Below are 12,575 nucleotides of genomic sequence, written 5' to 3'. Positions count from 1 at the left end.
GTGGGGGTGGGGGGCTCCGCTGGGCCTCTGCTGGCCAGCCTCATGTCCCTTGCCTACCGGGCTTGAGGGAGACCTCCTGATGGTCTCTTCAGGGTGCGGACTTCGGCTTGGGGGTGATCGAAACAGTTTTTGCACAGCTCCGCTTCCAAAGAAAACATAAACTGGTACCGTAATCAAAGAAGGAGGACCCTGGAGATGTTGGAGGGGGGATGGGCTTGCGCCTTCACCCACACTCCCCTTTATCCCTCCTCCCCATTGCCACTGCTATTTGGAAGAGGAGGGGGGCCGGGCCGAGGCGACACCCTCTCCTCCTGCCAGTCATCCCCTTTGCTCCTGACGAGCAGCGCCCTGGGCCCATTGTTCCTTCTCCTCCCCCTCGGGCCCAGGGTGGGGGGCAGAGGAGGTGGGAACACGGTGGCCCCCAACTCTCAGTCTTCTCTTTCCTTCTCCTACCACTGCTGCCCCCTTGCAGACATCCCCCACGGCTGGGCCCTCTTCCCTCTCCCACCTGTGTGTGATGTGGCAGAAGAGGCCAAGCCAGCCCAGGTGGGCATGGAGCTGCCCCTGAGCAGAAGCCGGGGGAGGGCAGGACGGGTCCCTCTTTGTGCTCAGTAGTCTGACTTCCCTGCTGGAGGTTTGGAGAAGTTTCAGGTCTGGACTGGTGGTGGCCAAACACACCCAGTGCATTAAGTGGCTTCCCAAGCCTCCTGCAGCCATGTTGTCTTCAGGTGTCCTTTGTGCTGGGGCGAGGGGATACAGAGATGAGCGCAGGCTCCACGTGGGCACCAAGGAGGCAGAGAGCCGACGCCTGAAGGCTTCAAGGACGGTGCATCTCTGTGCTGGTTCCTGGAGGATGGGCAGGGCGTCTCGCCCAGGAAGGCTGTGCTGGGTAGAGGGCACCGAAGGTGCAAAAGCCCAAAGGTCACAGAGGTCAGGGCATGTCCTGGGTTTGGGGGTTGTTGGAGAGGGAGATGATTCTGGGCGGGAGGGTGGCCCAAATGTGACAGGGCCTTGTCTGTCAAGCTATGGAGTTGGGATTAGGGAGCCTTGGAAGGTTTGGGAGCAAGGGAGGGAGCTCAGAAAGGGACCTGAAGCATGATGCTGAGTGGCCAAGAGAGGAGGCAGAGAGAGCAGCGTGGAGGCCACCAGCCTGGGGGGCTCAGCGGGAGTGAAGGATAAGCGCCCATGGGAGGGGCCGTGCAGAGGGGGGCCCTCCTGAGCCTTGGTAAGGACATGGGTCTTTATTTTAAGGGCCTTTGGGAGCCACTTAAGAGCTTTAAGCAGAATTTTATTTTACAATAGCCCATTGGGAGAATTGGAATTCGGAGAAGGGCGGGCAGCAAGGAAGGACTTGGAAAGACCAATTGGGGGTCACGGGTGGGATGGCTGGGCTGAGTGAGGGCCACTAGGGTGGGAGCAGTGGAGCTGAGAAATGGGGAGGGGAGGGACTAAGGGGAGAGAGATTCAAGGATGGCTCTTGGTTTTCTGGCTTGAGCATGGAGGGGATGGAGGTGGTATTTATGAAGGAGGGAGACAGGACAAGGAGGGGGGTTCAAGAGGCGATGACAAGTTTGATCAGGCAAGGATATGTAGGTCAGAACTCGGAGGAGAGTCTGGAGCAGGACTGTCCCTGGCATGTGGGACAAGATGGCAAAGGGACAGAGGGAGAAGAGAGGTTTAGGTGGCTAGGAGGACAGGAGCGGCCAGAGGAGGTGAGAGGCCAGCGGTGTGGACAGTGGTTCCGGATCCACGGGGTTCAAGATGGACAGAGTGCTCAGCCGGCCCTTGAGAGATTGGGTGAATGAGGACAGGTTGGCCTTTGGATGCAGAAATGTGGGCGCATGCACGGGTGGGAGTGGTTTGGGGAAGTCTCCAGACTGGTGTAGGCTTGAGGGGACGAGAGAAGAGGGAGGCAGGGCATCTGCTCACCTCACTCTGGAACCACCTCCATGACATAACGGAAGTGGCCAGAAGGAGCCTGGGGAGCATGCTGGCTAAATGCAGCATCGATTCCTGGATTGGATCCTGGAATGGAAAAAGGGCATCAGTGGGAAAACTGGTGAAATGCGAATCAAGCCCGGAGTCTCGTCAGTAGTGCTGAGCCCAGGCTAATTCATTAGTCATGGTCGCTGTGCGCTGTGCGGTGACTGCAGGATGTTAACACTAGGGGAGGCCAGGGCCAGGGTCCCTGGGGATGCCGTGCTGTCTTCAAAACTCTTCTCTACATCTCAAATTCTTACAAAATGAAAAGCCAAAAAAGAAAGAGGCCAAAGCGGGTGAGGAAACAGCATGGAAAGTATGACCCCGACTTTGTCACCTCGATGTAGCCGTACGTGCCATGTGTGCACACACGTGTCATATGTGCACACACGTGTCATGTGTACGGATGGGCCAACGAAGCTCTGGAAGGGTGCACGTGGAGGCTTTGGGATTCAGGTGGGAGCTGCTTTCTAACTTACAGCTTTAGGTATCGTCTGATTTTTGTTTTACAAAGAGTGAAAATAGTCATAACACATAACGTTTATTACTAGAAAAAAGGGCTTTTTTAATCTTTAAATTTTAGAAAAATAGAATGCTCCCCTGGTCCCTTCTCTACCTGCTCTGGTCTCCCTGGCGAGTCAGTGAGTTGTTCTCCAAAAGACAGAGCTTTGGGGATTGTAGGTGGAGCTCTGGGGGTGGAGTGAAGAGAAGCCTCGACTCCCGCCGCCCACCCGGCCGATCACACCACCCCTGGCACCCTTTCCAGAGCCAGAACCGGGGCAGGCGCATGCCCTGGCTACTCAATGTTCGGTCTTTATTTGGAGACTGGGAGACAGATCACAGCCTAATGAGGGGAACAGACTCAAGTGATCCAATGGGAAGGGGTGTTTTCTGTCCCTTGGAGAGCTGCAGTGTCTGGACAGGGTATCATCATTAAGGGCAATTAGACACTCTGGAGGTCTTTCCAGCTCTGGCTCCAGGGGCCTCGAGTGCGTGTGGGCCTGGGGGTCTGTGTCTCATTGTCTCGTGTCCCCCTCTGGCCATAGGCATTTCTGGAAAGAGCCAGATCCTTTTCGCTCTCGTCTTCACCACCAGGTACCTCGACCTGTTCACCAACTTCATCTCCATCTACAACACAGTCATGAAGGTGAGGGGGATGGGTGGCCGTGGTGGGGGAGGCCTGCCAAGGACCACCACACGGTGAGACAGTACGCTTGGGAACTCAGGCTATGGAGCCAGGCAGACCTCCTGTGAGCCCTGGCTTTGCAGCTTAGCAGTTGTGGGACCTGGGCTGGGGCAAGGCCTTGGGACTCTGTGTGCCTGTTTCCTCCTCTGCAAAATGAAGATACTAGTTTTTGTTGTAAAAATTTAAATGAGGTCATAAAGGTAAATATACATGTATTTTTACTGTCATATATTAAACATTTAATAAAGATTAGCTGTTATAATGGTTAAAAAAATAAGCAAAAAATCAAACATGGTTTTCTGAGCTTCCAAAGAACTTATTCAACCATCCATCCGACAAATATTTATTGAACACCTACTGAGAGCCAGGTCGCTGAAGAAGACATGAGGCTCCTGTTCTCATGGACCCACATTCTAATGGACGGGGGGTGGGGGGACCAATAATAAAACAATCAAGAAAAACTGGCTAGGGTTAGGGATAGGCTATGCAAATCATCGAAATAGGGTGATTTGCCCAGCATTTGTTTTGTTCTGGGCCTGTGTTAGGGGCTGGGGATACAGATTCGATTAAATTAAAAAATATATATATATATAGTCTGTAATAGAGAACGAGTAGGGATCTAGCTATTCAGGGAGTGTGATCAAGAAGGGCCTCTCTGTAGAGGTGACATGTAAGCCAAGACCTGAGTGACACAAGGAACCAACCGGCCATGTGAGGAGCAGTGGGAGAACGTTCTAAGCAGAAGGAATAGTTGTTGCAAAGACCCCCCAAGACAGGAAAGACAGCGCAGGGGGAGCTCGGCAGGCAAGGGATGCCACTGGTGGTAGAGATGCTGACAGAGGCCGGGTGAGGGTCAGATGGTCAGGTTAACAGTCTGAAGTGAATTTTGTGACGGGAAGCTGTTGCTTTGAAGCATGGCCGTTTTACAGAAGGAGAAACCGAGCCTCTCCCAGTTCTGCTCTCATGTCCCAGCCCCTGGTCAGTGATTGTTGGGTTATGTTGAAGTGAGGCATTTTCTGAGCTTTTAGCCAACCATCCTAGCTCTTTAAGGCAACATAGTTTGGTGGAAAGAGCCCAGGCTTCAGAGTCAATAAAAGTGGGATGTAACTGCTTGGATACTGATAACAGAAACTTAAGCATTTTGAGTTATTTTGATAAGGATTTATTTTTTCTTTACTCATAACACAAAATTTTGGTGTGGGCAGTCCAAGTCTGGGCTGGAAGCTCCTTTTAACTTTCTACTCTGCCGTCTTGAATATGACCAGGACTCATGGGTGCATGACCTGTGCAGTTGTTCAGAAGGGCTCCATGCTCGATTTAATGCTCTGCTCTTGGCATCTTGAAATTCCTAATTTTTGAATAAGAGGCCCTGTAGATTATATAGGCTAGTCCTGAATGTGATATCTAGCTTCAAGGTTGCCTCAGGGTCGCAGAATGGGTGCTAGAGCTCCTATCATCACATCATATTGTGGGCAGGAAGGACAGGGAAAGGGAGAAAGCAATAGGGTGCCTGCCAACTGAGTATGCCCTTTTTAAAGAGTTTTCTCCACACTCTACCCAGTAACTTCCATCTTCATGTCACTGACCATCCTTATCTGCAAAGGAGGCTGGGAAAAGTTTTTAGTGGGTTCAATGTCTAACAGGAATCCTTTTTTTAAGGAAGAAAGGCTACATGGGGGTGAGAATCCTGCCTTTCTTGCAGGGCTATTATGAAGATGACATAAGATAATATATGTGAAGTACCCAATACCCAGAAGATAGTTAACCAAAGCAATTTCTCTTTCTCCTCTCGATATCAGAGATGTCCCTCTGGGATTCCAGACATCTTGTTTCTAGGATTAGTGGAAGGGAGGCTGCTATTACCTGTTGGTGTTGAACTCAGTGTGAACTTCAATCTGAGATCCTGAAATAATGATTCTACTTAAATTCAACACGCAAGTAACAAACACCACCTGCTTAGCTCATTCTCTGCCCGAGTCTGGCTTGGGCAGCCCTGGCAGGAACTGATGAGGTCCAGGAAGCGCAAAGAGGTCAGTTTCCACATTTCTATGAGACGAAGTGATCTCCACTTCATTGACTCATTCCAGCATTTGTGCTGGCCCTAGGGATTCGGACGTGGACAGGACACAGACCCTGTTATAGGAATCGCCTCTCACAGGGGAGACAGACTGTCACATTTACAGAATGTGATCATGGCAGCAGTGAATATTTTTACACAGGGCCGTGGTGACACAGTATGTGTGGCTCATTCTGGTGAGAAAAAGACTTCGAGGAAATAACTTAGTCTGAGTTTTTAAATACAAATAGTTCTTTAGGCTAGTGTAGTCCCAGATCGGCAGCATCAGCATCACATAGGAACTTGCTAGAAATTCAAATCCTCAGGCCCACTCATACCTACCAGATCAAAAACTGTGGGGTAGGGAAGGGGCCGCCATCTATGTGAGTTTGATGCGCATTCAAATATGAGAACCTCTGGCCTAAGAGGTTTGAGATATCAGATCTTAAAATCATTTTATGCTGGGGTCATTAGAAAAAGAGCTTTTCTAAGGAGTAATGATCAAAGGATTCAAGGGAGGATAGTCCTTGTGGAAGGATGCTCACGCCATTGATACAGATCCGGAAGTTGAGGTTTTAAAAGTGCCCTGGAATGCCACTGCTAAATCCTCCAACGAAGACCAATCCTGGCTTTTTTTGCCTAACACTTTACAGTGAGGAGACACCTGGGTACCTTGGTCTTCATGGAAGCATTGTCAGTCCCGATTAGAAGCACAGAGCTACTAGCAAAGGGTCATTAGCTTCAGGTTCTAGGCCACTGGATCTAAGAGAAATTTCACATTTTGCCTCCTCCCTTAAAGCAGAGCACTAGCCCTTAGGTTTGGTAGGTGCCTATACAGAGGGGCTTTGAAGCCAAGCAAATAGGCAGGGAAATGACTTCAATTGTCACGTTTCTCTCCCTTTTTAGGTGATTTTTCTCCTCTGTGCCTATGTCACAGTGTACATGATCTATGGGAAATTTCGGAAAACATTTGACAGTGAGAATGACACGTTCCGCTTGGAGTTTCTTTTGGTCCCAGTCATTGGCCTCTCCTTCCTAGAAAACTATAACTTCACTCCCCTGGAGGTAAGGGACCCAGAGTACTAACTCTCAAAGGCAAACATGCTCCCTAACAGCCTGCCCTGCTAAGGTCTGGGCTTGCTTTCTTCTGCAGCTGTGACTATCACTCCTACTATTAGTTTAGAATAATTAGCAACTATCCATACTGTTCCACTTAAAAGTGAGGACATCTAAAGGTGATGTTCCTAACAAAGCAGGCATCTCAGCAGCACTTAAGGCTGTTGAGACCAGGCTGAGATCTCAACTCAGTAGGTCTGGGCAACAAGCATCTGGGGAAGATTCTGATGCTGATGTTTATGGACTGTATTTTGAGAAACCATAGCCTCAAGGTGAGTTTATTACAATAAAATTCTGCAACAATTCAAAATTATGTGCTATAGAAATGTTCATACTATGTTGTGGAAAAAGCAATAGGCTTGAATCTTTAAAAAACTGTTTTACAGAGAAAAGGGGTGGAATAACATATTAAAATGCTAAAAATTATAAGAACATGATTTACTTTCTTGTATTCTCTCCAGTAAACATATTTTAGTAATTCTTTTAAAGAGCTGAGCCCTTTCTTGATCAGCCTCCTCTGGCCACTTCTCTTTGGCTCAGATCCTCTGGACTTTCTCCATCTACCTGGAATCGGTGGCCATCTTGCCCCAGCTCTTCATGATCAGCAAGACGGGAGAGGCCGAGACCATCACTACTCATTACCTGTTTTTTCTGGGGCTGTACCGGGCACTCTACCTGGCTAACTGGATCAGGCGGTACCAGACTGAGAATTTCTATGATCAAATTGCAGTGGTGTCTGGAGTGGTACAAACCATCTTCTACTGTGACTTCTTCTACTTGTATGTGACCAAAGGTAAGTGCTGAGAACAGTGTTGCTGGCACTGGCCCAAAGAGATGCTCACCCACTCAACATTTGAGGGGATATGGAAGTGAGGGAGGCAAGTCTCGGCCCCTCATTGTGCTTATTCTAATGGGAGATGACAAATATTTTTAGGAAACAGTGCCATGGAAAAAACAGACCAAATAGGATACTGTATGTGCAGTGTAAAAACACTACAGGGAAGACAGCTATGAGGTAATATAATAAGAAAAATATAGAAAACCATTTGAGAACAGCTCATGTACTGGCCTCAAGGCAAGAACTAGATTAGTGGAATAAGACAAAAAGGCGAGTGTGTTCAAAATACACGAACCTGGAGATACAGGTCAAGCAAGGTCCGACAAATAGGGCCTCACAGGCCAAGGGTAAGGGGTTTGCATTTTGATCGCAAAGATCTATTGGAGAAACTGTTTTGAAAACCAATCCACCAGCTGCTATTTAGGATAAAAAGCGGCTAAGGCCAGAAATTAGTTATGGGGCAGTTGTCCAGAAAGATCACCAGTGTGAAAGGACGTGGACAAATCTCTTGGGAGTAGAGTTGAGGAACTGCCAAAGGCCTAAGGGGTGGTGATGGAATCAATCACCGAGACAGGGATCAGGGTCTGTAGTCAACCTGTGTTGACATTTCCCCCTTGGCTTTAACATCGGAATGCCTATGTGAACACGGATTAGATGGTAAACTTATTAAGTTATAAAGGAGTTCCTTCATCAATGCGGTGAATTCTAATTTCATCTTTCCTTCTAGTCCTTAAAGGGAAGAAGTTAAGTCTTCCAATGCCAATTTGAAGGCCCTCAGAGACGTTCTGCAGCTCAAGGACAGACACAAAGCAAGCTATGTGAAATGTCCTACTGGGTGACTTATACATGACTCAGACCCAATGTTAAAATTAATGCCAGAAAAATGCTTAGTGTGGATTTCAGCAAAGCACTGACCATTCTATCTAGAAGACCTCATCAATCTCTCTTATAGAGGTAATGAAAAAGGGGCAACTTTCTTGTTGCTTTGTGACTCAAATTTTTGCATTAAGACCAATCCCACCTCCCTTTCACATTTTTAGGTGCTAAGATGATTTCCAACATCCCCAACCCTGGTCTTGAAGCAAATAAAAATTATAAGAGGACTACCATTGGACCATAGTCAGAATTTGTAGCAATAAAAAGCTCACAGTTTATTGTCAAGTGTTTTATTTATACCTACAAAAGAAAACAAGATGGTATCAAAAGGACAATTTACATACTAAGAATAGCAACATAGCTTTTAGCATCCTGTGCCTGAACATCACACACCTACAAATCTTTCAAGTCTTAACGCAACAGGAATGTGTTCAGAGACCAGCAAGGACATGAATAGAGAGCACTGATCCCAAGCAAAAGCCACCAACCTTTTAGATGAGAGAAGTCCACACATGAACTGTTAGGGATTGGGGAGAAGCACCCCATAGCTCAATACTGAAATCTTTTCTTTAAATGAGTCTCAACCATGATGGCAATACCTAGCCTCAAATGAGATCTCTTCTGCTCATGTTCTGAAGCAAAGGCAGAACCTGAATTGAGTGACAAACAGGGAGGCAGAAGAGTTAGAGCTGTAGGAAAAACTCTGCTAGATTCTAGCTGTGTTCAGTCCACAGCAGCCTGAGATTTGGAATATGCTGTTATTTTGACTGATTACAACACCATACCCCTGGTGGAAAAAAGAAGCAAGCAGCAGACCAAAACAAAACAAAACAAAAACAACGCTTGCTTGCCCAGAGACTTTTCCCCACAAAAAGGATGCCTGTAAGACCTGCAAGAGCAGGACACCCCCTCTGGTGGCACCTGTTAAAAAAACAAAAAAAAAACAAAAAATTTTGGTGTAGCGCCGTCTACAATGGACAGGTTAGTGCTTAGACAATTTCAGGGGGAAGGGGCGGCGGACACTTTGGTTTGAAAGCACAGATCAATTTTGCCACGTCTTTCCTGTGCCTGCTACCCTCCCTCGGCCTAAACTTCTATGGGGGGGCGGAGGGGGGAGGATAAAAAAAAGTTAAGGAAGAAAGTGGGGCGGGGGGAAGGTGTCAAAGTTCTTACATGCATATATTTCAGCTTATGCTGACAACCTACCTGTGTTGCATATTCAACCAACTTTCAGAATCCCTCAGAAACAATCCCTTCTCTCTCCCTGAAGAATTTAAAAAGGAAAACAAAAACCTCAAGTATTTAGATATCTGTATCTTACAAACCAGTAAGCACTCTCGGGCCTTAGCCAAAGAATGCAGTGGAGCCTTCTTTCCTCCTTTCAGTACATTGTGAGTAAGTAATACCGATGACAGCACTAGAGAGTCTCATGCTAGATATGGAAGAGGTTTCTGGGGCTGTCTGATCTTCCTGTCCTGTTACAGTAAACACAAGAGAAGATTCTTTCCAGGCCTATCTGTTCCAAGAAGCCTTGGTAAAACAGTTATCACTACAAAGGGGATGGACTCACCTACCTTTAGATGGAGGAAAAATAAAAGGACTTAGATCTTAGTCCTCTGTATAACTTTTCTTAAGCACTACCTGCAAAACTGAGTGCAAATGGACGCTGAGGGAAATTTGCATCCAAAAGCTGTTACAAAGCACTGCAGAGAACACAGTATGAATAAACCTCTCTCAATAAACCCTTGAAATTCTTTATTCAAGGTAACTTGGCTAAAAGGGATGAGGAGCTTGCGAAGAGCTGCTTTTATTCTAGCTCTACTAAGTTTAAAAAAAAAATCTGCCCATTGAGTATACGGTTTAGAATTAAAGGTGGTTTTTACACTGCAGGTGAAATACATACTTAACTGGTTAATAACATTTCCAGTGAGCATTTATATTTATACTCATTCTGCCCACAGCAGCTGTCTGGCTGGAAAATGAATTTCACAGATGGTCCCTGTTTATATGGGGGGGCGGGCCGGGGGGGAAGGCAGCTTCCAACCAGATGCTGACATGCTACGTTAACCATTTCAATAAACACTTGGGTTTTTAATTTAAAAGATACACTTAAACTTGGACTCGGCCATTCAATTTCTAACCTGACACTAAAATGGTTAATTTTCAGTAATTGGGAAGGGGGAAGGCAGAGTGTAAAGGAGACAAAACCAATTAGGAATTTTTTAAAACTGTTGAATGCACTTAACAAGCAATCAACCAAAATGACAATGCCAAAGCACTGTCTCAAAAACTCATCAAGTCTGAGGAACCCTGTTCCAGCTTGAGAAACATTAAAAAGCATTATGGAAAATGTACTGGGAGCTCCCTCCGGTTCTCTAACTCGGCAATGAGAGCAGTTTAAAGCACAGATGCCATCTTCTTCTGCAGATTTAACCCTCTACCCTCCCCCACCCACCCCCAACTCAGGACAACAAAAAAGGGTTCCCACAAAAGGGCCTAATACCTTGCTTTTTCTTTTAAGATGAAAAATAGCTCAAACATCCTCCACATGCAATAAGTTGGGGGCAGGGAGGGGGGAATCTCTTCCAGTCAGCCATATATATCTTTACAAAATCTGTTATTACTGACTGGGATCAATTTGGCGGGCAGAAGAAACCTGGCAGTGAATTCTAACTATCTCCAAGAAACACAAACCACAATGGCTAGGGGAGAAAAATAAAAAAAGAAAGAAAACAGAAAGAAAAAAAAAGGGAAAGACAGCGTTCCTTTAAATGTAATGTCTGCACAAGTCACTACCACTTGAGTGGTTTCATTTACGTGAAGGAGGAGGGGGAGGAGGGGGAGGGGGGTATTGGTAGGCAGTCTGCCCCATGTAACCTATCATATTGGTAGCTCCCGGAGGCTGTGCAAACTGTTGTGACATCAGTGGCTGTGGTTGCTGCCCAGATCGGCCTATCCCACTAAACTGCTGGCTAGAGCTCTGTGAACTTCTCCCAGTTGAGGTGGTGCTACTAGCCCCATAAGTGCCAGCGCCATATTCTTGGGCTGTATAGCCACTGGTGCCATAAGCAGCTGCCCCATAGGTGCCTTGACCATAGGTGTATTGGCCAGCTTGTGCTCCAAAGGCAGAATTTGGACTTCCATAGCCACTGCCATTAGCATAACCAGCTCTATCGGTTTCACTACGATCCCGATAGCTTGCAGAGTCTCTCCGGCCGCCATCCTTGACTCCTCGAAGCCTCCGGTCACACTCATCCTGATACATGAGATTGGGATTGTTGGCTGAAGAAGTGGTCCGGTATCGAGAACGACCTCCTGATGGGAGGATACAAGAAATTTTTAATGCCAGACATACAATCCAAACATATACTACTAGGTGACAAAAGCGTTCAACATTCTTCCTCGATCTTTAGCTACGCCAGCTTCCAAATCATAATTTGAATCTTTAATGGGACATATTCAAAAAGAATGATAAACATTAAGAATATTCAACTTCTCTCCCATTTAGGACTTGTGTTTACTTGAGGATTACCAAGATACTAAATTTTAAAAATGCAGAAATAATGGTAAAGAGGTTTAATTAGGTGACCTACCATAGGTTTAAAAAAAAAATACAAACAGCTAAGCTCAAACCACATAAAGAGAACCTCTACTACTACAGTCGTTCTCAAATGTTACTTTGTGGACCTAATTAACTGCATCAGAATCATCTCACAAGTTTTAGGAAAGTAGTTCAAATTCCTAGCTCAATTCTAAACCTACTCAAGAAAAAACAAAAACCTGCATTTTAAAACCTCTCAGGTAATTGTGATATAGAACTTAAACATGCAATAAGTTGGGAAGAAAAATAATACCAAACTGGTAGTCAAGGAGGCCTAAATCCTAGAATATTCTTCAACTAATTTTCAGATCCAATAGTTATACCCGTTCTACCATAAAACAGTGTAAAATTAGGTACTGAAAGCAACCATAATTCAGCTTAATTTGGAACATACACCATGTATTTCAAAATACAAAGGGTCAGTTTTATATAATCTACAGAAATGCGCTACAAAAGGATAATCATGACAGGCCTCCAATTTCACCGTCTTATTCAGAACATACTCTGAAAACTACTAAACAGTCTTTTGTTATTATTTAAGCAACATACTTAAAGCCTTCACAGAATTAAAAAAAAAAAAAAAAAAAAAGGCACAATGAACACAAAGTGATACCTTGGTAGTACCTGGAAAACTCCAGGACTTACCCTTACCCCCTCCTCCGCCGCCTCCTCTGTGGTCCACCAGCTGCATCAGTTTTGGATTAATAGCCTGATTAGCTTCTTCCAGCACTTTGATCAACTCTCTGGCTTGCTTTAGGTTTCCCGGGGTGAAGAAGGTGTAGGCAGTGCCCTTATTGGTACTACGGGCCGTTCGGCCAATGCGGTGCACATAATCTTCTGAGCTGTTTGGATAGTCATAGTTGATCACAAACTTGACATCTTCCACATCTTCAAAGCCAAAGATGGTTTGTTGTGTAGGTTG

General features: G+C 46.0%; 2 protein-coding genes across 3 annotated transcripts in view; one reads left to right on the top strand and one right to left on the bottom strand.

Moving 5' to 3' along the window:
• The first annotated feature begins 1,185 nt into the window (after positions 1 to 1,185).
• KDELR3 (KDEL endoplasmic reticulum protein retention receptor 3) lies at positions 1,186 to 8,330 on the top strand. The gene is made up of 5 exons (XM_025048858.1): positions 1,186 to 1,225; positions 2,919 to 3,127; positions 6,129 to 6,287; positions 6,879 to 7,131; positions 7,904 to 8,330. Exons 1-5 carry the CDS (start codon positions 1,186 to 1,188, stop codon positions 7,942 to 7,944), a joined length of 702 nt encoding a protein of 233 aa, XP_024904626.1. The 3' UTR covers positions 7,945 to 8,330.
• Positions 8,327 to 12,575, bottom strand: part of DDX17 (DEAD-box helicase 17) — a 19,179-nt gene continuing 14,930 nt past the window's right edge. Inside the window, exons 12-13 of one of the 2 annotated variants that reach the window (XM_006914734.3) lie at positions 12,299 to 12,541; positions 8,327 to 11,367 (exon numbers count right to left, since the gene is read on the bottom strand). In XM_006914734.3, coding sequence (XP_006914796.1) covers positions 10,862 to 11,367; positions 12,299 to 12,541 — 749 coding nt within the window. In that variant the 3' untranslated portion in view covers positions 8,327 to 10,861. The remainder of the gene's footprint in view (positions 11,368 to 12,298; positions 12,542 to 12,575) is intronic. The other variant, XM_006914733.3, reaches the window with a different exon arrangement.

The sequence above is a fragment of the Pteropus alecto genome, unplaced genomic scaffold (genome assembly GCF_000325575.1).
Source record: "Pteropus alecto unplaced genomic scaffold, ASM32557v1 scaffold6, whole genome shotgun sequence".
Classification (NCBI taxonomy): domain Eukaryota; kingdom Metazoa; phylum Chordata; class Mammalia; order Chiroptera; family Pteropodidae; genus Pteropus; species Pteropus alecto.
The sequence above is the reverse complement of the archived record's forward strand: the minus strand, read 5'-3'. Positions and strand labels throughout refer to the sequence as shown.